The sequence below is a fragment of the Gorilla gorilla genome, chromosome 13 (genome assembly GCF_029281585.2).
Source record: "Gorilla gorilla gorilla isolate KB3781 chromosome 13, NHGRI_mGorGor1-v2.1_pri, whole genome shotgun sequence".
NCBI classification, from domain to species: Eukaryota; Metazoa; Chordata; class Mammalia; order Primates; family Hominidae; genus Gorilla; species Gorilla gorilla.
In genome coordinates, this window is record NC_073237.2 from 95,327,771 (window position 1) to 95,353,391 (window position 25,621).

At 46.1% G+C, this 25,621-nt stretch overlaps 1 protein-coding gene across 1 annotated transcript in view; it reads left to right on the top strand.

Annotated features, from left to right (window-relative positions):
- Positions 1 to 25,621, top strand: part of COL15A1 (collagen type XV alpha 1 chain) — a 127,862-nt gene that overhangs the window by 66,951 nt on the left and 35,290 nt on the right. Inside the window, exons 10-20 of the mRNA XM_063696614.1 lie at positions 4,779 to 4,928; positions 5,338 to 5,481; positions 9,758 to 9,811; positions 11,460 to 11,519; positions 12,727 to 12,819; positions 14,239 to 14,364; positions 15,268 to 15,330; positions 23,915 to 23,950; positions 24,364 to 24,504; positions 24,700 to 24,768; positions 25,520 to 25,555. Of these exons, the coding sequence (XP_063552684.1) occupies positions 4,779 to 4,928; positions 5,338 to 5,481; positions 9,758 to 9,811; positions 11,460 to 11,519; positions 12,727 to 12,819; positions 14,239 to 14,364; positions 15,268 to 15,330; positions 23,915 to 23,950; positions 24,364 to 24,504; positions 24,700 to 24,768; positions 25,520 to 25,555 (972 nt within the window). The remainder of the gene's footprint in view (positions 1 to 4,778; positions 4,929 to 5,337; positions 5,482 to 9,757; positions 9,812 to 11,459; positions 11,520 to 12,726; positions 12,820 to 14,238; positions 14,365 to 15,267; positions 15,331 to 23,914; positions 23,951 to 24,363; positions 24,505 to 24,699; positions 24,769 to 25,519; positions 25,556 to 25,621) is intronic.

Here is a 25,621-nt window from a genome sequence, read left to right on the forward strand (position 1 = left end):
TGCTCACATCCTGCATTCATGATAAACAGTTTGCTGTTCGATCATATAGCCTCCAGTGGAATGCTGAGTTGGTCACATCCCATGGGCCTTTGGCTCCCTTCACAGAAAGTTATATGGACGTAATAACCTTAATTAAAAAAATATTCTTTTTGTTAATCTGCATCTTTTCTAAGCAAACGAAAACTTAGTAATAATGACATAGGAATTATTTAGATAAAGTGTAAGATCTGTTTATTAGGCCAGTTACCCAAAGGCAAAAGAAAAGACCTTCTGCAGTGCGACTGCTGTTCTCTATGGGGAATATTATATTGGAAGAAAATACTCCTTTTAGATCTCTAAGATAAAACTTTTTTTTAGCATCAGGCCACAACATTTAGAACCAGAGGAAAAAAAAATCTTACAGGAGCTGAAAATGAGTTGAAGATTGGTTATTATTTCAGGCCTTTTAAAAGGTGAGAGAAAACAGAAAAGAGCAAGATGCAATAAAAGTCGAACTTTGTGTAAAAAAATTATAATGCCTTGTAATTTATTAAGAGTAAAGCAATACCTTAAGAAAATTTTGTAGTTCAAACCAATTCTTTAGTGTATAAGTGGTTTTTTAAAAATCAAAACCCAATCTCTGGAAAGACCATTTTAAATAATTTCCCTTTAATTGTAGACAACTTGCTCATATGAAAGCTTTTTTTTCATCTGTCTTCTTCTTATGGTGTAAACAGACCATTTCTGACATGCTTGGACTTTCTAGTTTTCCTGAGCATCCCTCTTTCTGAAAAAAAAAAAAAAAAACAGTCATTTTATTCTAGGACAAAATTTACCATAAAAGATTCTTTCTTGTATAAAATTATTTTTCTTTAAGCTTTCTTACCAAAATTACCTCTTTATTTCTGTAACTTTCTTTACATCTCTCTCATTTCCTGATTCCCTTCACTTTGTTTTATACATAACCTTTAAATAAGCTTTGAATGAGACAAAAATTATTCACCTTTTAAAAAACACACACTTTTTTTAGAAAGAATGTTTTCTTACAATATATTTTTTAATTGGAATATACCCAACTAATGAAATATCTATTATTTAATTTAACTTTAGATTCTAAATTATGACACATTTGTCTATAAGTATTTATCCCATTACCTTTACCTAATTATTTTTAATACTGTACCTAGATTACTGTATTTATGAAAACTGCAATAGTCATTATTTAAAGTTATTTCCCTGCCAACCATTTTATAGCCTGTGAATTTCAGGTGTTTATCTAAGTAGAACCTTAAGATTAAATATATGGTTATTTTACTAAATCAAGATTTAGCTATTTTCATTAAACTAATGTTCTTGTCTTATTTATCAGACAGTACACAAGCAAAGGTTATCCTGTTTTGGGCTGAGTTTATAGTTTTGTAACCCTTATGCCAAATTTTGACACCTTATAGTATTTGGCAGGGATAAGTATGAAATTGCTTGATCAATAAATGCAAACAAAAATGTATGCTGGCAATTCTTAAGACATTTCTAATATTGCTTTACCAGTAATTTTAAAACTAGCTTATTAAAGACTTAAGTCATGTGAACTTGAAAAGCATTTGGGTTTATCATTTAATTTATGAGTACTCTTTAAGCCAATGTCATACCTTGTAGCGAAAAACACAACAAAATGTGTATGTACACATAAACACACACATACATACTCATACAACCAAAAATCCTATAGCTTTTACTTCAGAACTCTAGCCATGAAATATTAATACAAACACATTGTCCTGCAGAAACAATAACAAAAATAAATGTCTGGATGCAAACAGTGGATTTTATCTCAGGAGAAATGTAACAGCAGACTTAAAGCAGGCAGAGGCAGAGAAGAAAGCAGAGAGATAGAGAACTTAGGAACTTTATAGTTGCAGATCGACTTTTGGGCTCTGAATTTTTCTTGCTGTAATTGTGCATGAAAATGCCATATATGTCCATTTTACAAAAATACTTGCGAGAAGAGGCACCATAAAACCAACAGAGTGCCTGAAAGAGGGTCATTCTCCTTGTTTTTCCTTATTCTTAGATTATTTGTTTCCCACCCTTTTTTTTTTTTTTTTTTTTTTTTTGAGACGGAGTCTCCCTCTATTGCCCAGGCTGGAGTGCAATGGTACAATCTCGGCTCACTGCAACCTCCACCTCCTGGGTTCAAGTGATTCTCCTGCCTCAGCGTCTTGAGTAGCTGGGACTACAGGTGCGTGCCACCATGCCTGGCTAGTTTTTTTGTATTTTTAGTAGAGACAGGGTTTCACCATATTGGCCAGGCTGGTCTCGAACTCCTGACTTCATGATCCCTCCCAAAGTGCTGAGACTACAGGCATGAACCACCGTGCCCGGCCTTTTTTATTTATTCATTTTTTATTTTAAGGGACGAACTGAGCTGTGGCCTAGCATTTTAGTGGAGTGTGTCAAAGTGTGCTGGTTGCGGGTGAGACTCTACAGTGTGTCACCACTGAGCCATTTCCACCCTCTTACGTGTCTCAGTTTCTCTCTGTGTAGTTCTAGCACCTCCAAGAGGCTCAAAATCAAAATGCAGGGTGACCAGCTCATATATGCACTTCCTGAATGAGGCTTTTTAAACTAATTTTGTTGGGGGTTCCCTGTAGGGTTGCTGCATGTCATGGGGGGGTCAACCCCCCAGACACTCCCACTTGCCCTCCAGTCACCCAGGGGCACCTTTCAGCTGGGAGGTGCAAAATGCCCTTTCTCTTTGAAGCTGAGGAAACTCATTCTCCCATTTATCTGTGAAAACAATAGTTCAGTTCCTCATGCAAAATGCTCACACTAGCCAATCGAGATTAATTTCAGGAGGAAAGGCAATGGAGAAGACACCCTTTAGAATGTACCTCTGAACTAGAATTAGGGTCCTAAACAATAACTTCCTAGGAGAAAAAAAAAAAAAAAAAACAGCTAAGACCACTTCCTGTAAATTGTCCTCAGCCACCTCTAACTTTGTACTCTCATCCACCATTATACACACCAAGGTCAAATCCTCTCCCAGTATAAGGTAATCTCTGGTACCCCCAAAAGCCAAAGAGGTCAGGTCTTACAATACAGGAGAGCAGAGCTTCAGACCTAAGAAGAATCTGCTCATGGCTCTTGAAACTCCACAAAGAAAATGGAACACCCCAAAAAGGGGCGGGTGGTGCCTTTGTTCTGAATACTTTAAGGGGTTTGAGTCATTAGAAGCCTCCTCTAGGTTTTTATTGGTACTAAAGATAGTGAAGGGGGAAGGAGGTATAGGGCGGAAGAAAAGTAAACGAAAGAAAAAAAGTTTTTAAGACAGGAAGCAAGGATAGCAAACGTGCATGTTGTGTTTTTTTCTCCCTCTCTTGCAGCTGTGAGAAATTTTAGCCAATTCAGAGAGGTCTTGTTACCCATAATTTAGAATTATCATTCAGATTTGACCAAGTCAGGTAGAGCTGGTCAAATCTGATAGGAGAAAGACCAGAACAACAACCAAAAAAACCCTAACAACATGATTACTGAGCACTTTAATAGTAAGGAGAAATTAGGAACAGCTGGTTGTTAATCTTAACTTCAGCCAAGACAAAACCCCAATTCAGCTACTTACTAGAGATAGGTCTTAGGCAGAAGATTGCTCTCTACCATCCTAGAAGCAGGAAAGAATTTAAACTTGCCTTCCCTGTTAGAAATGAGCTCAAACTCCAGAAAGGAGTTAGGTGCCTTCCATCATCCTAGAAGCAAGAAAACTTGCATTCCTTGTTGGAAGCAAGTAAGACTCCAAAAAAAGAATTGTACAGCAAAATAAACTTTAGATCTTGACCAAATTTTGGGAGATCAGAGATTCTCTGGAGGGGAGGCTCCTAGGCCTCAGCAAATTGTCCTATTGGTTTGAACCATAAAGAAAGCTCAAGCTGGTATCAAGCACCAATATGAGATTTGTCAAAGGTCAGTGGCACCTCCACTCAGAATCCCTTCTTGGTTGCCAAAATGTGAACCCCAGATATCTGAGACAGGTCTCAGGAAAGTTAGGTAGTTTATTTTGCAAAGGTCAGGGACATGCCCGTGACACAGCCTCAGGAGATCCTGACAACATGTGCCCAAGGTGGTTGGAGCACAGCTTGGTTTTACGCATTTTAGGGAGACATGAGACATCAATCAGTATATATAAGGTGTACATTTGTGCTGTCCAGAAATGCAGGACAACTCAAAGTGGGGAGGGGGCTTCCATGTCATAGGTAGATAAAAGACAAATGGTTGCATTCTTTTGAGTTTCTGATTAGCCTTTCCAAAGGAAGCAATCGGATATGCGTTTATCTCCGTGAGCAGAGGGGTGACTTTGAGTTCTGTCTGTCCTGTGTCTGCACGGAATTTCCTTATGGACAAATTATTAGGGAAGTATGTAGCTTTTTTATCTTAGTAGCTATCTTTTTAAGGGCTGGAATGGGAGACAGGTTTGCCCTAAGTAGTTCCCAGCTTGATTTTTTTTCCCTTTGGCTTATTGATTTGGGGATCCTGAGATTTATTTTCCTTTCACAAAGCTAAGGCCAGAGAAGTGCTTAGCAGAGATGTGCTAGAGGGGACTCTGGGGTGGGTGGGAGGATACCCTGAAAGGTACGTTCTAATGCTGGAGCTCCAGGTGAAGGTGTGGTCCTGGAGGAGCAAAGGAAAGGGAATCATGGAGCCTCCAGTTATCTGAGGCTTTAGCGCTTTCCACCCCCCAGCCTCACACCCACTGAACCAGGGGCATGGGCGAAGGGGCACAGCTCCTCATGCCAATTTCATTTCAGAGTCCAAGCAGTGAAGACAGTTTAACAACAGCTGCAGCTGCAACCGAAGCGTCCCTCAGTACTTTTGAGGATGAGGAAGCCAGTGGGGTCCCCACAGATGGCCTGGCTCCCCTCACAGCCACCGTGGCCCCTGAGCAGGCAGTCACTTCTGTAAGTGTCATCTGGTGTCCTCTCTGGCTCACAGGGGAGAGACAGGTCTGCATCATGCGACAACAGCCATCCTTGGCCTTGGCAGGGGCACCTGTAGCTTGATTATGAGCACATGTCTGGGTGGGCAGCTGCTGGAAGGAGGCAGGACACAATGCCGGAGTGTAGCAGCGGCCACAGCCCTGCTCCCTCCTAGCCTTGCCCAAGAATTTACTCAGAGATGAGTGGTCCACAGTTGGCACTGAGGCTTAGAAGAGATGCATATTTCAGAAGGGGTGTGCTGGGGGTAATGATGATCATAGGTAAGAACGTGCTTTGAAACTGGGCTGGCACCACAGAAACGACTGTTACAACTCCCTGGCAGCCTCGTGAGCGAGGTGAGGTGGTGCCTTAATGCTGGTTTTGTTTTCAGGGTCCTGGTGATGAAGAAGACTTGGCAGCAGCCACAATAGAGGAGCCCCTCATCACAGCTGGGGGTGAAGAGTCCGGCAGCCCTCCCCCTGATGGGCCACCGCTGCCCCTGCCCACAGTGGCTCCTGAAAGATGGGTCACTCCAGTAAGTGGCATAGAGCTGTAAGATTTGACTTGGCAGACCTTACAGGGGAGAGAAAGAAAGGCCAGAGTTGTGGGAGGGGCTGGCCCCCAGCTTTCTCAGAGGTAGGTTTTCACGTTGGTTTGCAAATTTGGGCATTTGAGGAGCTTTAACCTGGGGAACACTTGAGGAAACTCCAGCTCATAGAGAAAAAGCAAGACATTAAAATCAAGGGGACCTAGCTTTGTGTCCCAAACTGATCTTTGGATTGAAATGAGATCTAACAGTCAGTGTTCTTCTGGGGACAAAGCTGACAGTAAGACGTGGCGGGTCTGTAGAGGGGATGAGAGCATCAGTGCTGTGTGTGTGTTGGGGGGTGACCTCCAAGTCCCTGCCAACATGAGTTTTTATGACTCTTGGCTGCAACTGTGTGACCTTAAGCAAATCTGTTGATTTCTTTGGCCCTCCGTTTCCTCATCTGTGAAAATGAGTGGCTGCAAGGCCAAGTCAGAGAATGAATGCAGGTTGGAGAACGTTTACAAAGCTCTGTACACACACCTGGGGTTGTCACCACTTAAGGACTATAACTGTGTCTCTTAGAAATAGGAAACCCAGACCTGGCCCTCAGCTTGGGCTTGTGTGAAGACGGACTGCTCTTCCAATGTGAACACATTTTTAAAGGAAAATATCTCCTTGGTGACCAGCATGGGCTCATCAGTTCCCCAGACACCACTTGGTCGTGCACACTTTGAAAGCCACCACTCAAGCTACAGTCATGTGGCCCATTGGCCATGGTGCGGCAGGACTGACCTGTGAGGGGAGGGGCTGTGGGACGGGAGATCAGGATAGCCCCCTGAGGTCCTGAATGCCCCTTGTTCCGGGGCCTCCTATAGCGGTTATCACGCTGCTTCCTGTCTCTTTAGAGTTGTCTTGCATTCATTCGTTGATTCACTCATTGACTGGACACATAGCAGCTCTGGGCCCTCAGTCAGGACACTTGTAGATAGAGATGAATGTGACCTCACTCCTGTCCCCAACAAATTCACAGCCAAGCGGCAGGAAATAAGCCATCTGAACTGACATTGATTAATCACTCTGTGCTCCAGGTTTATCTGATTCTCTTCACCACACTCCTCTTCAGTATAAGGTGAATGGGAGATAAGGTGTGGAGAGGTAAAGTCACCTGCCACTGTTGCCTGCCTCTAAGAGGTAGAGCTGGGATTTGAACCTGCATGCTGGCCTGCAAAGCTTGAGCTCTTGACCTTCACCCAGCTGAAGTCCTCATCCATGAGAGTGTGGTGTGGTGGGAAGATCCTGGACTGGGGGCCAGGAGTTTGAGGTTCTGCTTCCAGAGATGCCGCTGACTTGTTGTAGGCCCTGGGCCTCCTTGTCATCGTCTATAAAAGGAAAAAGGTGAACCACAACTCTGGTTTTTAACTCTGGTCACACATTAGAGATGGCTGGGAAGCTTAAAACAATGCAGGTGTCTGAGTCCAGTGCTAGACCAAGTAACTGAGACGCTGGGGCTGGGGCTTTGGGCTTGCAGGGCATCTAGTGGGCAGCCAGCTCTGGATTGACCCGCTCATGCACTGTGACTTCACAAACAATGTCCCCCTGCTCTTCTGCACCTCACCCCAAGGTATACACAAAGCACCAAGTTCAAATCTCCCTAGTGATGCCACATCGGGCACAGATAGAGCCGGTTCTCCTGTTTCTTTCTCTTTTTAACGTTTTATTATTGAAAACCTAAAAATGTCACAAAGGAGCTTAGACAAAGGAGCTTAGAATAGTATAATGAACCCCCACATACCCATCGTTCAGTTTGGATAATTATCAACACTGACAATCTTGCTTCATCTGTTCCACCTCCTACCACCATCTTTTTTGGAGGGAAGGGGAATACTGGAGTATTCAAAAATCAACCCCAAACATCCTATCATTTATTTAACTGGTAAATAATTCAATGTGTACGGCTGATAGAGTGATCTGGTACCTTTGTTTTGGTCATAGCCATAGTGTCACGATGCATCTAACAAAACTAGCAGGGGTTCCTTCGTATTATCTAATGCCCTGGCTATTTTGTTTTAAAATACCTCTTTCCAGTTTGTTTGAATCTGAATCCAAACAAGGTCTACACATTGCATTTGGTTGATACATCTCTTAAGTGTCTCTTAATCTCTAATTGTCTCCCACCTTCTTTTTCCCTTTTGCCATTAATCTGTTGAAGAAACTGGGTCAGTTTCTTCCTTAGACCCTTTGTGGTTTCAGCTTTGAGAAGTCAGTCTGGTAAGGCTGGCTGTGCTCATGGGAGTGTGAGGGTTACTGCTCCTGGGAAGCTCTTTGTCCACATATATTAACAATCATAAGGGCGCATATTGCTGACCCAGAAACTTCTCTTCTAGGAATTGATTCTAGTGGAGATAGTCTGATAGCCTTTGTTGTTGCCGTTTTTTAAAAAAAGGCTTTGTTTACAAGGATGCTAATCTCAGTGTTGTCCATAATAGAGAAAAATTGGGCATAATTTAATTAGCCAACAAGAGAAGATTAATTGAATTAAAGTATATTCAAACAATGGAACATTAGCTAATAAAATTATACCTGTTAGAAATATTTAATGATGGGGGAAATGCTTAGCATATAATGTTAAGTGAAAGAAGCTGGTTGTAAACCGGAGTATATTGTGTGGTTAACTATTTAAAAATACACACATGCAAAAACACTAGAAGGAAATACCCTCTGTAAATGTTGGCAGCTGTTGCCTCAAAGTGGTGGAACTGTGGAAGGTTGTTAGGTTTTTAATACATTGTGGTTTAATACATTTTCCACTATGGTGGCTTACAATTTTTACGATAGATTTTTTAAAGCTCTGAGAAGGAAGAGAGAGCGAGACAGACAGACACAGAGAGAGTTAGAGATAGAATGAGAGAGAGAACGAGAGAGAGAAACGGAGACATGGTTGATGTCTGATGAAGACATTCCTAAGTCCCCACGTTAGGGATCTGCAGTGAACTCAGATGAATGCCCCGATTCCTGAGCAGAGTCTAAAAGCACAAGATTGTCAAGAAGGCACCCACCTTGGGATATCTCTAGGATCAGTTTTTTTGTTTTTGTTTTTGTTTTCTTGAGACAGGGCCTCACTCTCTTGCCCAGACTAGAGTGCAGTGGCGTGATCTCAGCTTACCGCAACCTCCACCTCTTAGGCTCAAGCGATTCTCCTGCCTCAGCCTGCAGAGTAGCTGGGATTACAGACAGGCATGTGCCGCTACTACCCGGCTAATTTTTTTGTTTGCTTATTTGTTTGTTTTTAGTGGAGACAGGATTTCACCATGTTGGCCATGCTGGTCTTGAACTCCTTACCTCAGATGATTCACCTGCCTCAGCCTCCCAAAGTGCTGGGATTACAGGCGTGAGCCGCTGCACCCGTCCTCTAGGATCAGTATTGGCCCAGCCTCTAGGATCAGTATTGGCAGATATGTGACAGAGCCAGGCAAGCTATACTGCCATGGTGACTCTAGGTCAGTTTGAATCTCAGAGTCACCGTGACAGTATAGCTTGCCTGGCTCTGCTACATATCTGTGGCCAGTTTTCTTCACTTCTCTCTGTCTCAGTTGACTCATGCATAAAATGGGAATCATAATCATAGAACCTACCTCTTGATTTGTGAGGATTAAACGAGTTCATCGATGGAAAACATGACCCAGCACATAGTACATGCTCAATAAATTAGCTGTCTAGAATTATTTTGCAGATGAGGCCCAGAAAGGATTAGAGCTTTGCTCCTAGGGGTCCAGTAGGAGTGAGAGCCTTTGTCTCTGGATTTTTTAATGCTTTGGTTTTCTGCACTGTTTACAACCACTGTCTTCAGACGGGAGCCAGAAGTTGATTAGCAAAGCCCACACTGGTCACAATGATGTCATTACATTTCTAAGGACTGACTAATAGATCTTAACAAATATATGGAGAATGTTGCCCTGGAAATGAAGTAATATATTTAAAAATCTGTGTTGTGGAACACAAGTGAGAGAGAAGACTGACTGTCAGGTGTGGGTGACTCCAAATGCCAGGCTCTTCCCACTAGTCATTTGGCAAATAGGTACTGAGAGCCTATTATCTGCCGGTGCAGGGGATGGTGCAGTGATCAGGCAGCCTCTCTCTTCATGGGGCTCACTGACTTCAGCCCAGTACAAGCCCTAGCTCATGCCCAGCTCACTGACCAGGACCAGGGAATGTCATCGGAACTCAGCAGCCCCATGTCCCAAATATGTTGTGGCCACGTTTTAACCAAATCTTCTTGTTTTAGGCTCAAAGAGAACATGTGGGAGTGAAAGGACAGGCTGGGCCCAAAGGAGAAAAGGTTTGTGCTGTGACCATCCTGGGGAACACTTTGGCTCCTGATCAAGTGTCCTGAACATGTTATTTAGGTTTGATTTAGCCCACTCTGATCAAGGGGATCGCAGAAGCAGCAAGAGGGCTAAGCCCAAAAGAAATGGACTTGTAGGTCTGGGAGAATCAGGAAAAGGGCACTGGGCAGTTCTGACTGAGTCTCTTCTCACCACCTGGTGACCGTGGCCAAGTCCCTTGACCTCCGTGGGCCTTGGCTTCTCTGTCGAGTATCAAAGGGTCCTATGATTCCACACCTGGCTCTGCCACACATCTGCAACCAGTTTTCTTCACTTCTGTGTCCGGGCTCTGGGCTCTGCCCCTGATTTTCTTCCTGGGAAAATGTTGGGCAGACAAGAGCTTTTGAGGACCACAGGCCTAGGTTTGCCTTTTTGTAGCTGTGGGATCTCCCGAAAGTTCTTTACATTTCTTTGCTCCAGTTTCTCCATCTGTAAAATGGAGGTGGTGATGATGACCCTGCGGTGTGGGATGACATGAGGGGATGTTTATAGAAGTGCTTTAGCTGGTGTCAGTCACTGCGGGAATAACAAATTCCTCTTACCAAAACACCTATTGGTGATAAGCTGTTCCCAGGGGGATGTGTCCACAGTGACCCCAGTCAAGAGATCCTGCCCAGGGAGCCTGCTCTGGCCATAGGCAGCAGCTTGGCTGCCTCTGGGAGCCTTCTCATCTCCACCATGACCCTGGTCCTCTGCCTGTCTCACCTCCCTCTGGGCTGCACAGAGGCCGTTCCTTGCAGCAGATGATGCTCCCGTCCTGGGGCCTCCTGAGTGCCCACCGGGGTGTGAGGAAGGGAGGGCCAGGGCTGGGGAGGGCGGTGTCCTCACTTCTCTCTGCCACTGGCTACCTCAGTGGACTTCAGATGCCAGTAGGGCTCTGGGGTGTAGCAGGAGGCACACAGATTTGGGGACTTTACTGTGGACATTTCCGCTCTCCTTTTGGTGGATCTGGCCGTCCTGTCACCTTATTTGTCAGAGAAGCCACTTCTCTGGGCCCTTTTTGACAGCCAAAACCTCCTGGGATGCCACTCTGTCATTTTCTTTCACCTGCCTCTTTTCCAAATATGTGCTTCTGTCATTCGAAAAGCATTTTCTGGGGCACTAGCCTTGTGCCAGGTGCTGGGACCTGGAGGTGATTCAGGCACTGTGCCTGCCCTTGAGGGGCACATGGTCCCAGAGGGGCAGACTGTGAGCAATGATGTTCCTGTAAAGGTCACACGCCCTGGTGAGAGGAGCAGGTGGGCAGGGCAGGCTTCAGGGGAGTCCACACTGGGCCTGAGCACTGAGCACTGGTGCTCTAGCGGGGCCCAGATCAGAGGGTGGGGATAAATCCTGGAAGAAGGGAGGGTGTGTGTGATGCGTGCTTATACTGGTCAGCTCTTTCCACCACAGCCTGTGCCCTCCAAGTATGGCACAGAAACAAAGGGCTTCTGAGCCCTGGGGTGGGACAAGGCATTCCCTTAAGCTGTCTCTGCAAAGGACAATGCCATTTTTCTTTCCTGTGTGATCCTGATTTTAAAGATGAGCACGATTTCTACAGAAATGTGGGGAGATGGTAGGAACAGAGTTCCAGCACTTCACTGACTATTTTGTTCTCTTTAGGGTGATGCTGGGGAGGAGCTTCCTGGCCCTCCTGAACCTTCTGGGCCTGTTGGACCCACGGTGAGATTCCCATCCAGGCTTGTCACACACACAGGTGTAAGACCAGGGATGCAGCCAAAACAGCCACAGGCTGAGGACTCTCCTTTTTGGCCCCCAAAGTATCTTGCAGTCAGACCCTAGGGCTTTCTGCCTCTACTGGGACTCTGCAGTGTGCAGCAGCAGAATTGATTTCTATCCGGTTTAAATCCTGCACCTTGAGCGTCCCAGAAGTTCTTCGAACTCAACACTTCCCAAGCTGGACTCATTACCCATGCCCCAGACCTGCTTCTCCTCCTGGGTTCCCCATCTCTGGGGATGGCACCCCATCTATGTGGTCACCAAGAGAGAAACATCCTTGAGTGGTCCTCTGCCTTCCCCAGCCCTGCCCAGTGTGTCCCCAAGTCCCCCTGAGTCTAGCTGTGCAGTGCCTCCTCCTCCTCTCTTGGGCGATGGCACCAGCCTCCTAACTGGTCGCTCCGCCTCCATATCACCACTTCCCTTCCCCCACACACATGTTCCCACCACTGTGACCTTCCTAAACACGGCTGTAACCCCCAAACCCAGCTCTTCTTGGTGCCTCTCGGGGGTGCTCAGTACACACACATTCAATGAATGAATTAGGCCCTGCCTGGTTCCTGTCTTCAGGAGTTAAGTGCTGGAAAGGTGTTTTGAAGATTCCCCTTGTTCTTCAGATACATTTGATGCCATTCAAGTATGCACTGAGGGCTCTCTGGGTGCTCGGCCTCCTGCTGGACTCTGGGTACCCAGTGTGTCTCAGGTTTGGGCTGGCTCTTGAGCCCTAGTTTAGAGGAGCCGATGGACCCACGCACAACTAAGCTTCGAGTCAGGTGGTCCTAGCATCTCACTGAGACCTTGACAGAGGCTAGTGGGAGCACTGAGGAGGGAGAGAATTCTGCCTGGAAACGGGATAGGGAGGGCTTCGTGTAGGAGGAGACTGCGGAACTGGGCCTTGAAGGATGAGTTGGGAATTGAAAGGCAGGAAAGGAGGCCGAGGACATGAGTGGGCTGCACAGCTGGGAGGTGGCAAGAGAGAAGGGTAGCTGTAGAGGGGAGTGGGAGAAAAGTCAGAGAGAAAACGGGGAGCAGAAGTTATCGGGCTATAGGATATAGGAAACATTTCCCCATTTTGGAGAAAACTTTCAGTGACGTGGCTGTCCTTGGAGTCTGGCAGTTAAATGCAAGTAGTGGAAATTTCTTCTCTCTCCAGGCAGGAGCAGAGGCAGAGGGCTCTGGCCTGGGCTGGGGCTCGGACGTCGGCTCTGGTTCTGGTGACCTGGTAGGCAGTGAGCAGCTGCTGAGAGTGAGTGTGAAGGAGGACATGACCTGGTGTCTGGGACTGCCTTCAAAATAACCCCAGAGGGAGGGACGTGGGGGCCGGGGACAGATGAAACCGGACTGGTGGCTGCTGGGGTTGCCGGCAGTGAGCTCATGGGGGTTCATTCTACTTTTCCTTGTACTTGTATATATGTTTGAAATTGTTCTCTTTGATCAGTTGCATTGTAAGTGAGTACGAGCCTACATTTATCTTCAGGACCTCCTCGCCCCACCTTCTTCCTTTCCCTGGTGGGCTTCTTGAGCAGGCTGCCCTGCAGCAGGTGTGCCCAGTGCCCTTCACCTCTGCCAACTGGCTTTCAATCCTCCCTCCCCCTCCTCTCACCCTATTCATTAAAGAGACCTGCTGGTTTTGTCTCTGGGTGGCTATTCTACTTCAGCTTCCAGAACCTTCCTGAAATCTCCTTCCCTTATGCATTCCCTCCCTGCCTCCCTCTCCAGGCTACTCTTTCTCTTTGGTGCCTCTTGCTTCCCTGGCCTCCTGCCAAGGCTGGAGCTCCACCAGTCCTTTCTGAAATTGCCCCCTGGGGAGCTTCTACCTTCTCTAGCTGCAGCTGGTGCCTCTGTCCCTGAGAGCCTGTGCTGAATCCCTGGTTGAAAGCTCCACTTGGCTGCCCCTCTGCCCACTCCTCATGGCCAGGGCTAGAAGGGTTCTGGACTCCGTGGTTAAATGGAATGGGAGCCAAATGAATCTCCCAGCCTGGTGGGATCAGCCAACCCAGCAATGGGCTAAAAACACTAATGCACTTCAGAAAGAGTTTTAAAAACGAGGCTACACCACAAGCAGTTTTTTTTTTTTTTTTTTTTTTTTTGAGATGGAGTCTTGCTCTGTCGCCCAGGCTGGAGTGCAGTGGCGTGGTCTCGGCTCACTGCAAGCTCTACCTCCCGGGTTTACTTACTCCGTTCTCCGGCCTCAGCCTTCCGAGTAGCTGGGACTACAGGCGCCCGCCACCACGCCCAGCTAATTTTTTGTATTTTTAGTAGAGACAGGGTTTCACCATGTTAGCCGGGGTGGTCTCGATCTCCTGACCTCGTGATCTGCCCTGACTGACCTCACAGTTAATCAGAAAACTAAGTTCACCAGAGCACCTCTCAGAATTCCAACTAATTGGGTCTTTCTTGTATTCAGCCTTTTGGGAGAAAACACGATATGATGGGCTCAGAAAGACTGAGATTCGAATCCCAGTTCTCCTACTGATTAGCTGTGTGTCTGGGAGCCCTTGAGTCGCATGGTCTCACTGAGCCTTAGTTTCCCCATCTGCTAAGTGGGAACACCAAACCCTACATGTAGGATTGTTGAAAGAATTTGAGAGATTGCATGAAGCACATATTCAGTATTTCATTCGGTATTCCCCCACTGTTTCTAACAGAGTCTCTGTGTTTTTAGGGTCCTCCAGGACCCCCAGGGCCACCTGGCTTACCTGGGATTCCAGGAAAACCAGGAACTGATGTTTTCATGGGACCCCCTGGATCTCCTGGAGAGGATGGACCTGCTGGTGAACCCGGGCCCCCGGTGAGCAACTGAAGTCTTCTCCCCATCTCTGTGGCTGTGGGGCTTCCTTTAGCAGGGGAGGGGTGTACAGATTGCAAAACCCAGCACTGTCCAAGGTTCGCGATGGGGAGAGAGCAGCTAGCTGTTTGTAAACAGAAATCCTCCTCATCTGAATCATTGCTGAGATTCGAAAGAAGCAGCAGCCAAGAAAAACATCATCCTACATATTGTTTTGCTGCTTTATCATAGTCAATACAGATGGCCCCCTACTTACGAATGGTTCAGCTTAAGATGTTTTTGACTTTACAGTGGTGCAAAGTGATGCACATTCAGTAGAGACTTTACCTTAAGTACCCATACAGCCATTCTGTTTTCACTTTCAACACTTTATTATAAAATAGGCTTTGTGTTTGATGACTTTGCCAACTATAGGCTAATGGAAGTGTTCTGAGTATGTTTAAGTTAGGCTAGGCTAAGCTATGATGTTCAGTAGATTAAGTGTAGTAAATGCATTTTGGACTTAAGATATTTTCAACTTGCAATTGGTTTATCAGATGTAGCCCCATTGTAAGTCAAGAAGCGTCTGTACAGGAGACGCAGATTCATAAAGAATCTTGGAATCATAGGCCATCAGGGCTGGGCCTGGGGTAGGAGACCCTTGGAGACCATCTGGTCCAACCCTGTCTCTAACTTCCCCATAGAGGAGGAAATGTAATCCAGAGAGTGAAGGACAGTTAGCCACAGGTGCACAGTCAGCAGTGACCCAGCCTGGGCCAAGGACTAGGTTCCTGCCTTGCACCTGACATGAGGCCCTGGGCCCACCAGCCTCACTTGCCTCCCAACCCTGCCCTCCTTTTCTAGCAAGCGTGTGCATGTGATTCTTAGCAGAAATGTTGTGGGTTGATTGTCACTGATGTTCCCCAGGGCCCTGAGGGACAGCCTGGAGTTGATGGAGCCACCGGCCTTCCCGGGATGAAAGGGGAGAAGGTATGGGGAACACGGGAGGGTCCCTCCACATGGGAGCCACCAGGCCCACACTACTCTCTCTGACCCCTAAGCCTGACCTTGCCTCTTATGTGACTGACCCCCTGGCCTCCTGAAATACCCTGCTGGTCACTTCTGCTGGATGTCCCCATCATGGGACTCATCATGCCCAAGCCTGAACTCAGCACCTTCCCTGCCCACTCTTGTGTGCTCCTGGCATCAGTGAATGGTGTTGCCATCTACCTGGTCACCTGGAGCGAGAAATGGAATCTTCTCTAACTCCTCCTTCCCTCCCTTTCCTGGTATGATTGGTCAGTGCCAAGATGGCCCAGTCTGACCTCCACATCTCTCACTTTTCTCTCCCCACTGAGCTGGACTCATCTCTTCTCATTCGCACGGTGGCCTTGGGCTCCCCGTTGCTGTCCCATTCTCTCCATCCACCCTCCAGCCTCCTGCCCAGTTCACCTTCCTGTAGCAGGCTCTCGTCAGCCCCTGCCCTGGCTACTGAGAAAAGATCAAGGGCTCCACTGCCTGCAGGACACACCCTAGCTCTGTGCAGACATCTGGCCCTTCCTGATTCACACAAGCTGCCTCTCTAGTGCATCCCCCAACTCCTCACACGGCCTCTTGGCCAGTGGGCTGGTTCTGCCCAAATGCTCTGGGTGCACTCTTCCGTTCTGTCCTCCTGGCCTTTGCACATGGTTTTCTCCCTGTTTGGGATGTCCTTTTCCTTTTCTCATCCTCCAAGACCCAGTTCAGATACATCCTCTGGGGAGCTCTTCCTGACTCATTATGAGCAGAAAGCACCCCTCCTTCCTCCCCTTTCTATGAGCATCATAGGAAGTTCCCATGCTATTGAGAACCTCCCTTGCCAGTGACACTAAAGGTGTTAGCTTACCTGTCTGCTCCTCACCCCCACCCTGACATAGAGCATAGTACTGCCTCTCTCTCCTTAGAACCTAGCACAAGCCTCTATTAGTGTTTGATGCATGAATGAAACTTTTTTCAGACACCATTAGTCTACTTTTCCCAGAGTCTGGCCTGCCTTCATCCTCTTCATTCTCTGTCTGTAAGCTGGTCCTGCCTCCTGTCTGCAAGCCTGTGCTGGTGCTACCTGGGGTGTGTATGTGTAGGGGGTGGTTTCTGCCTCTGCAGTGTTCCCAGCTTGATGAGGTAAGCCATGTCTGTCAAAGGAAGGCAATAAAGACAAGGTGAGCCCTGTGCTAGGGATGCGATCAGTGGGTTTTACTGGGGTCTAGAGGAGGAAGAGAGATCTCAGCTGGGATCAGAAGTGGGGCCTTCTGTGAACCTCTCATGGACAAAGACGTGGAAAATGCTGACTCTGTAGGCACCACCATCATCACTGAACTGAATTTCTAGTTTCCGTCAGCTCTGGAGTATGTTTATTTTAATTGGAACCATAACTCAATTTTCGTGGAAAGCTTATTTCTCAGAAAAAGTTACAATTGTCAAGCTTTATAGAACTCATTTTACATGTACCAACAGTTTCATAGAAATTAAATTTTGCAGGAAGCACCACAGACCTACACTCTTCTTACCTGTTCTTCTTCCAGGCTTCCCCCCACCCACCCACACACACCCCTCCCATACTCTGTCTTGAACTTAAAGATACCCACACCCACAACTGCATACAAAACACCCTTGCACAGGCACTCTGCAGCTGCTTGAAGAATCAGCAGTGCAAGGAGCAGCAGGCTTGCCTAGGGTGAATGTTGGAGATCAATCACATTTGTTTCTGAAATCTGCTATGCATCTCAATTTGTTGCACTGTGCACATATGAGGTTTTCTGATCAAGCAAAAGCAGACTTGGAAGAACTTGGAAATTTGCATCTGGAGAGCTGGCAGGAAACCTTGCACATGATATTTACCTTAAAAACAAAACAAAACCAAACAAGTTCCCTAATAAACCAAGGTGCATATTCAGTATGTAAAATAACAAAAAATGTGCTAAAGGAAATGAACAGCTTCAGGGCTGTAATAGATCATAAGATCCAATGATTCGTTTGATCTTTGACTCCCCATCAACAGTATCTGTCCTTCAACTTGCATACCTCCAGTGACAAGGAACTCATCTCCTGCCCAGGCAGTGCCTTGCACCGTTGGATAGATCCACTTATAGGGAAGTCTTTCCATTTGCTGTGGTGAAATCAGCCTCCTTTCTCTTTAGCACAGCACATAGACCAATCTAGGCAGTTATCTAAAATGGAGTTTTCCCTACAAAGAATAAGGTTCAGGTTATTTAGCTGGAAAAAAAAAATGTTTCTTATATAATAATTATTATTATAAAATATGAGATTGAGATCAAAACATGATGCTCATTAAGAATTCATCAAATATCTTAAGTATGAGCTAAGCTATGAGGACACAAAGGCATAAGAATGATATAACAGACTGGGTGCGGTGGCTTACACCTCTAATCCCAGCACTTTGGGAGGCTGAGATGGGCGGATCATGAGGTCAGGAGTTCAAGACCAGCCTGACCAACATGGTGGAACTTCGTCTCTACTAAAAATACAAAAATTAGCCGGGCGCGGTGGCACAAACCTATAATCCCAGCTGCTCGGGAGGCTGAGGTGGGAGAATCGCTTGGACCCAGGAGCCAGAGGTTGCAGTGAGCCGAGATCGTGCCACTGCACTTCAGCCTGGGTGACAGGGTGAGACTCCGTCTCCAGAAAAAATAAAAAAAAGATTGATACAACAGACTTGGGGGAAAGGGTGGGAGGGAGTGAGGGATAAAAGAGTACAGACTGGGTGCAGTATACACTGCTCAGGTGATGGGTGCACCAAAATCTCAGAAATCACCACTGAAGAACTTACTCACATAACCAAATACCATCTGTTCCCCAAAAAACCTATTGAAATTACACAAATTAAAATATTTTTTAAATGATACCTCAAAAAGAATTTATCAAATAGATTATTCTATGCTGAGTCCGATGATAGAAATATTCCTTACTTTATTTTTCCCAAATCAAGATGAGCAACTAACTCTTAAGATCTTTAGCCCAAGAAGGAATGGGTGAGGAGTAGCCTGCTTTCTCAGCAGTAGAATGTTTCTAGAAAGAATGCAGAAGAACTTGCTGAAGAAGATGGATCTCTGAAAAATCATTCCTTTCTGCTTTTGCACTGCAGATTCTGCCATTCAGTTCTCGGAACACACCTAGTATTAACAGTTGTTGATTTTCTACTTTCAGAATCTAAGTCATTCATGTTATTCTGCAGTCTCAAAAGGTACTGGGACACCTGGGCAGGAAAGAGTTTGTGTTTGGAAATTTTCTTCAGTGTCCAGAATTACTGAGGAATGCTGAATTGCCAGTAATTGCCTTTGAGTAATTACACTGAGCTGCCAAACTGTCATTGTAAAATCAGCTTCTGTCTTTTCCGTTGATGTAAGAGAAATACAACTAGATCATCATCACCTTCCCTTTCTCCAAGCAATCCCAATTGGTCTTTGAACAATTCTCTAAACCTTGTGTAAGAAAGAAAAGAGAAGTAAGCTGCTTTTGCCTAGGATGCAGTAATGGGTTTAGACCGTCTAACAACATGTTTAAATGAAACACTGAAATAGTTGCCTAATTTCCTATTTTGTATCTTCTTTCATTATCAGAAGTGTTTGGTTCAACATCTGGATTATAGGCCTCCATAAAACCAAATAGATGGCTGGGTACAGTGGCTCACTCCTGTAATCCTAGCACTTTGGTAAGCCGAGGTGGGTGGATCACCTGAGGTCAGGAGTTTGAGACCAGCCTGGTCAACATGGCGAAACCCCATCTCTACTAAAAATACAAAAAATTAGCTGGGCGTGGTGGCGGGCACCTGTAATCCCAGCTACTTGGGAGGCTGAGGCAGGAGAATCACCTGAACCCGGGAGGCCGGGGTTGCAGTGAGCCGAGATCGTGCCATTGCACTCCAGCCCGGGCAACAAGAGCAAAACTCCATCTCAAAAAAAAAAAAAAATCATATAGACCATAGTCAATTGTAACTGAAAAGAAACTGGTTATCAGTATTACAAACAGCAGAAGGAAAACCAACAGACATCCACAAGGCAGTAAGATGTGCTGTCTCAGAAGCCACACAAGCAAAAAGAATTCTCATCTCCATTAGGTTCTTTGAGGTTCCTGTGTGCTGAAATTGAGTAATGTCCTGAGAAAATCCAATTCACCACAGTGCCAACATTTTGAATCAATTCTAAACCACGATGTTGTAACAGACGGCACTATTTTACCTCATTCCTTTGCAATGTTTCCATTAGTGAACTGATACCTTCATATTTCATCACTTTTAAAACCATACTTGCAGCTCTGCTATTTGGAATTCCAAGATTGCATGCACGCCCTCACTGCACAAAAATTCTCTCACTAAGAAATAATGTACAACTCCAACATCACCATTTTGGGAATAGGAGCCTTCCCTTAGCCTGTTCATTGGAGCTCCTCCTTTTCACCCTGCCTGTTCACATAAGTTCCAGTAAAGTGGACTCTTCTACCCACAAGTTAATCTACTCATGTTCCAAGCTGATGGCCATCTTATCTGTGAGTCAATGGAATGGATTCGGATACTCTCTTTTTACCATGTCTAAGCTGGATAAAATCATCTAAGACCATAAACCAAGGCCCATGATATCTTCTAGAACTTCCTTTGAAACTCTGTAAGATGCCCTCTTGATTGGAAAGGAATGAGGAAGGCAACTGAAACAATTCAGTTTTTCACTTTATGGACATAATTTTCTGTAACAAGATCAGCCGGCCATGCAGCTACAAGGTTTTTAGAGGGAGGCTACTTTAGTTTCTGTTTCACAACAATCCTGATGGTAGTTTGACTTGTTACTGAAAAGATGCACAAGATTGGCACTTTCATTAAAGACAGATTGCAATGGGCAGCCAACAACAAGCCAATCATACCCAAGAGAAGCAGACATAGCAACTGTAGCCTCTGGGTTAGGCTATAAAATTGGCATCCAGTTATTGCAGTCATGTTTCCACTGCAGGTGGAAGGTCACACTTAGTTTCTCCCTGGTGAGGCTGGCCAGCAGGGAGGTGACAGAGCCTAGTCGCTGTCACTTCTTTCACCGAGCACACCTTCTCCTCCCGTCTCCCCAGAATGGCTGGAGTGTCCCTGCTGGCTCCTTTGCCACAGAGGCACCAACTTTCCATGAAGCTGCCCCTGGAGACCTTATGGAGGGCTTTGCTTGCAGAAATTCCTTGCCACTCCAGCCTCAGAGCCTGCCTCCAGAGCCTGGTGCCTCACCTGGGAGCCCAGACCACCCTCAGCCCCTGTGATCCCCATTCCTAGGCCAAGAACTGGGTAGTGTGTCCCAATAGGAAAACACTGCAAGAGATGGGACCCTTCCCATGCCCCACGCATGCCCCCAGGTGAGAGGCATTTGTCTTCCTCCAGCATCAGGTGGAAACCCTCACCTAGCAAACCCATGAACCTCACCCATGGGAGCAGCCAGTTCCGTGAGGAAGGTTATCACAGCTACCAAGCAAACAGCATGGGCTCGAGTCTGTGAAGGAGAAAGGGGGAGATTGTTGCGTGGGGGTTGCCTATTGTGTGCAGGCAGTTTTGCGGACACGTCATGGCCTCATCTTTCTCATCTATCCTGAGAGCTTTGCTTAGGCTCATACTCAACTAGAGTCCCGAAGATTCAGAGCTGGAAGGAACCTGCAAATTGCTTTAGTCCCTGGTTTTCTGTGCCCTGGCAGAGCCATGGGACTTTGTGGAAGTGCCTTAGGGCTGGTAGGTGAGGGACAGAACAACTCTACTTCAAGCATTTATTAAAATTAAAATTAAATTGTAATTATAAAAGTAATATATGAATATAGTTTTCATTGCCTCATGTGTCCTATTTCCTCTTTAATTATTTTTGTTAGAGTAGGTCCTCCAGTCATATTTTCACAGACTGTCTGTAGATGGCAAACTTCCTGAGACCCTGGATTTTTTAAAATGTTTTTATTTTCTTATTTGGTTGAGTATAGAATTCTGGGTTGAAAGTCATTTGCCCTTGATGATTTGAAGATGATCACCATCATCTTCCAACATCCGGTGTTGCCAACACAAAGTCAGATTCACTCTGGTTCTCACTCTATTGGAGATCATCTGATTTTTCTCTTTGGCAAATTTGGGGATTTATTGTTCTTTATTCTTGGTGTTTAAAAATTCCTCTGCATTGTTACTAAATGTGGATTATTGTTTTTATTTTATTTTTATTTTTTAATTGATTTTTATTTATTTATTATTATTTTTTGAGACGGAGTCACGCAGTGGTGCGATCTTGGCTCACTGCAACCTCCTCCTGGGTTCAAACGATTCTCCTGCCTCAGCCTCCTGAGTAGCTGGGATTACAGATGCACGCCATCACACCCAGCTAACTTTTGTATTTTTAGTAGAGACGGGGTTTCACCATGTTGGCCAGGCTGGTCTCAGACTCCTGACCTTGTGATCTGCCCACCTCAGCCTCCCAAAGTGCTGGGATTACAGGCCTGAGCCACCACGCCTGGCCAATGTGAATTATTTTTTAAATGTATTCTTTCATTTATCCTTCTTGCTACTCTATGGACTTTTTTTGGGTGGAGGGGTGCCTTTTAATCTGGAGACTTCTGTGTTTTTTCAGAAAATTTAAACACTGCATTACTTCTTTCTCTTTATTCTCTCCTCTGCCACTCCAATTAAACCGATGTTGGAACTTCTGATTGTGGCTTCTATCTCTCTTACTACTTTGTCATTCTGTCTAGGTCTTTTTACCCTCTTGTGTTGCTTTCTGGGAGAATTCTGTGGCTTGATCTCTGTATTAATTCTCTCTTTAGGTGTGTCTATTCTGTTATGCAGTCCTTCTGCAGAGTTCTGCATTTCGACAGTTTTCTATTTATAATTTCCAAGATCTCTAATTGGTTCTTTATCATAACCACTGTTTTCATTTCATAGTAGCGTGTCTTTGTGTCATGGCTATGTTATCCTACCTTTTCTCTGTGAGAATGTGTGTCTTATACTCAATGTCCTGATTGGATTGTTTTCTTAACTCCATTTCTTTGGATGTAAATTCTGTAGTTGACTTAGTTGTTTCTCACAGTATTGCCTTTCCTCAGATGTTTGTGTTTCTTTCTTGTGTGTTTACTTGTGAAACTGGGATCCTGCCTGAGTCTGTTTTCTGCCTCTGTTGGTGCAGACTGTTGGGAGGTGGGCAGTAGCCCCTTCTGAGACATGCAGGGTTCAGGAAGGGGATGGAAGGAATAAGATGTGCCATCAGGCAGGGCACCTCAGCAGCTGATCTTCCGCGTGTAGGGTGCCCTTGGACCTCACAGAGTTTCCCAGTCATCTGGGGCTCTGCCCTATGTCTTTAGCCCAATAAACAACTGTTGTTTTTCTAAAATTAAGGTACCCATATTTTCTCCTTGGCAGGAGTGAGGGTGGGAGGGGAGGGGAGATGGGCAGGGCTGGACAGCTAGCCTGCTGCAGAATTTCAACCTGTCTACCTTCTGGGGCCCAGGGGCCACATCATGCACCTGACTTCCATCACAGCTTCGCAGCAGACTTTTCTCCCTGTGGTTTCTCTTGATGGCTGAGGCCCCTGTCTTCAACTTCCATGTTTTCCCCTTGGCATTTCTATTTTGGATCTAATGCCACTACCCATCTGATTTTTGAGCACGGCTATTTTAGAACTATCCATTCTCTCATTTCCATGGATTTGATATAAGGAGGAGACTGTAGCCCAGGAACAAAAATGACTGGGGGGAAGGACATAGTCTTTGATGGCTGGTACATCAGCATCTCTCTCAGGACCTCCTGTGTGGCATGCAATTGCTGACTTCATCTCTTGCAGGTGCATTTGTGGTTTCCTCAGAGATTCTCCATCTGGGGGCCCCTTACCACAGTCCTCTGATGTAGGCCACTGTCCCCATTGCTGACCACTCCTGACCGCCCACCTGCTTTGGTCCTCTCCTCTGCTTGGAGCTCACAGCCAACTCTTTTCTGTGAAATCTGCATCTAACCCCCCAAGAAACTGTAGTGTGGTCCCCACTGGACGTGGACATGCAACCTGCTCTAATGCAACCTCCTCCCCAATTCTGTCTTCTGGGGACTACTCCAGCCAGCTTTGGGTCTTTAGATCTTTCCACAAGAGAGCCAGTCATCATCCCCCATATATCCAAAAGTCTAGGGGATACATTTCAGATCTTGAAGCCCCTTCCCTCGCTTTAGAGTGGGTGAAGTACCCTCTACCTCCGTCATGGGAAGGGTGGGGAAGGGGACCACTCCAGTCCACTGGCAGCTCTCCAAGCGAAATCTTCTATGATCTCTCCCTTGTTAATCTTTAACTTCTCTGGTTTACTCTTGCAGTAGGTGATGAGCTGATGGTTGAAAAGTGGGTTTCACAAGCTTTCAGCATGACCTGCCCAACAGACTGGCACCTATTGTAATGTGTTTGGTTTGGAGACACCAATCTGAGACAGAAAGAGTCCTATTTTAATATCCTATTTCCTTAGAGTCCATAACTGTGCATTGTCTTCAGAACATACCTCATGAGATATGCATTAATTGGTCCATGTTTTTGTTTTTTGTTTTTTTCAGGGAGCAAGAGGGCCTAATGGCTCAGTTGGTGAAAAGGTAAAAAAAAAAAAAAACTTTCTTCTCCCTCCTCCCCTTTCTTTGAGTTTACTATAATTGGACTGTTGGGCTGGAATATTGAACATATAAATGTCATGGAACAGAGAGGAACACATCTCAAAGGAATTGCTCAGAGAAGGCAGAACAGCTGGGGATGGTGGGGAGTAAACACCCTTCAATGTTTTCTCCTTCCTCACCCCTCCCTCCAAATGCATTCAAATGAGTGCATCAGCTTATCTCCAAGTGAAATGTCAATTAGCAAGACAGCTGTTTCTGTACCATTAAGCAGTACCGATCAGAGAATTCATCAACCTAATTAACTTCAAGGAGTGATTTTCTGATTCAGGCATGCATGTTGTTCCTTCCATGAGTGAACCCAGGGCTAGATAATCAGCCTGCCCTCTTTCCTACAGGGTGACCCTGGCAACAGAGGCTTACCTGGACCCCCGGGGAAAAAGGGACAAGCTGGCCCTCCTGGGGTCATGGGACCCCCAGGGCCTCCTGGACCCCCTGGGCCCCCAGGCCCTGGATGCACAATGGGACTTGGATTCGAGGTACTTTTCCCCTTTTCTGTGGTTATAAAAATGATGTGTACTAAGGGCTACTAGAAAGACCAGCTAGCTAAACCCTGGTCTCAGGGCAGAGGCTGTGCGGATTCCCCTGTGAGCCGCCAGCTTCCAACACCACACCTGGCACAAGTAGGTGCCCAGGAACTGGATCTGAAATTCTCATTCTTGCTCCTTCCCCAGGATACCGAAGGCTCTGGAAGCACCCAGCTATTGAATGAACCCAAACTCTCCAGACCAACGGCTGCAATCGTAGGTCACCTCTGAAACCTTCATTATGAGGGTTGTCACACTGTCACACTACAGTGAGGAAGCTGTGGGCTGCATCCCGGCTCTGCCACTTTCAATAACTCACCTTCTCTGTGCCTCCAGCCCCCAACTGTGCAATAGGGAAATGAGATGCTCTTTACAGCTTGTGTCTTTGAGGAACAGCATAGAAGTTTTGCAGAAAACATGATGTGGGAAGAGAACTTGAAAATCATTTTTATCTCTCTTCATCTATTTCTCTCTCTCCCTCTGCCTCTTCTGTCTCTTACCACTAAGCATCTCTACTTTATTTCCTCCCTCCAGTTGCCCCATTCAATGCACACACTTTGCCCCAGGTGAAAGCCCTGTGCTCCTGGCAGATGCCCCTCCCTACTGCCTCCAGCCCCTGGCAGGTGTTGTCCATCTCCTGCCATGAAGCGATGCGGGCTCTCAGGAGGACCAATCCCCTGGATTTCATTCTCTTTGTTAAATGGGCCCCAGAGCTGAGCCCTTCAGTCTAGCGCAGATTCAGGGTCAAGAGGACCCTCACCCAATGCTGGGAGAGGGCCGCTGATTCTCTCACTGTGTGGAGTGTTGCTTCTTTCTGACTCCAGAAGGGGCATGTTTCGCTTATCCTTGGTTCCCATTGCCTGGGACAAAATAAGCATAAAAGCTTAGGGGGAGATGGTGAGACAAGAGGCTAGATGGAGGTGAGCAAAATGACTAGAAGAATATTTATGTTTGTTTATTTTTCCAGGGTCTCAAAGGAGAGAAAGGAGACCGGGGACCCAAGGTGAGGTCACAGAGCCAAGGTGGGGGTGGGAGGGCTTTCCAGCCTGGTTCTGGGAGCATTATCGCT